The sequence below is a fragment of the Corvus brachyrhynchos genome, unplaced genomic scaffold, assembly GCF_000691975.1.
Source record: "Corvus brachyrhynchos isolate BGI_N302 unplaced genomic scaffold, ASM69197v1 scaffold419, whole genome shotgun sequence".
NCBI classification, from domain to species: Eukaryota; Metazoa; Chordata; class Aves; order Passeriformes; family Corvidae; genus Corvus; species Corvus brachyrhynchos.
The window spans coordinates 129,823-130,454 of NW_008239763.1; the positions used below are offsets into that span (position 1 = coordinate 129,823).

The 632-nt window shown below is 65.2% G+C and overlaps 1 protein-coding gene across 1 annotated transcript in view; it reads left to right on the plus strand.

Annotated features, from left to right (window-relative positions):
* Positions 1 to 140: 140 nt before the first annotated feature.
* LOC103621401 (sodium/potassium-transporting ATPase subunit alpha-2) overlaps positions 141 to 632 on the plus strand; it is a 20,932-nt gene continuing 20,440 nt past the window's right edge. The window contains exons 1-2 of the mRNA XM_017742793.1: positions 141 to 255; positions 333 to 499. Of these exons, the coding sequence (XP_017598282.1) occupies positions 141 to 255; positions 333 to 499 (282 nt within the window). The remainder of the gene's footprint in view (positions 256 to 332; positions 500 to 632) is intronic.

The window sequence follows — 632 nt, forward strand, 5'->3', positions numbered from 1 at the left end:
TGTGGACATGCGGATCATCTCCCATGGCTGCAAGGTGGGCACGGGGGGGCATTGAGGGGGCATTGGGGACATTGGGTGGGGACAGGGGACATTGAGGGGACATTGAGGGGACATTGGGTGGGGACAGGGTGCCCGCGGTCATGAGGATCATCTCCTCCCACGGCTACAAGGTGGGCACGGGGGGCACCGGGGACACTGGGGACACTGGGGACATTGAGGACATTGGGTGGGGACAGGGGACATTGAGGACATTGGGTGGGGACAGGGGACGTTGAGGGGACATTGAGGGGACATTGGGCAGGGACAGGGGACATTGAGTGGGCATTGGGCAGGGACAGGGTGCCCGCGGACATGTGGGTCATCTCCTCCCACGGCTGCAAGATGGGCATGGGGACACCGGGGACACTGGGCACGCTGGGCAGGGACCGGGGACATTGAGGGGACATTGGGTGGGGACAGGGTGCCCGTGGACATGCGGATCATCTCCCATGGCTGCAAGGTGGGCACGGGGGGGCATTGAGGGGGCATTGGGGACACTGGGTGGGGACAGGGGACATTGAGGGGACATTGGGTGGGGACAGGAGACATTGAGGGGACATTGAGGGGACCTTGGGGGGGGCGCGGGGGGCCCG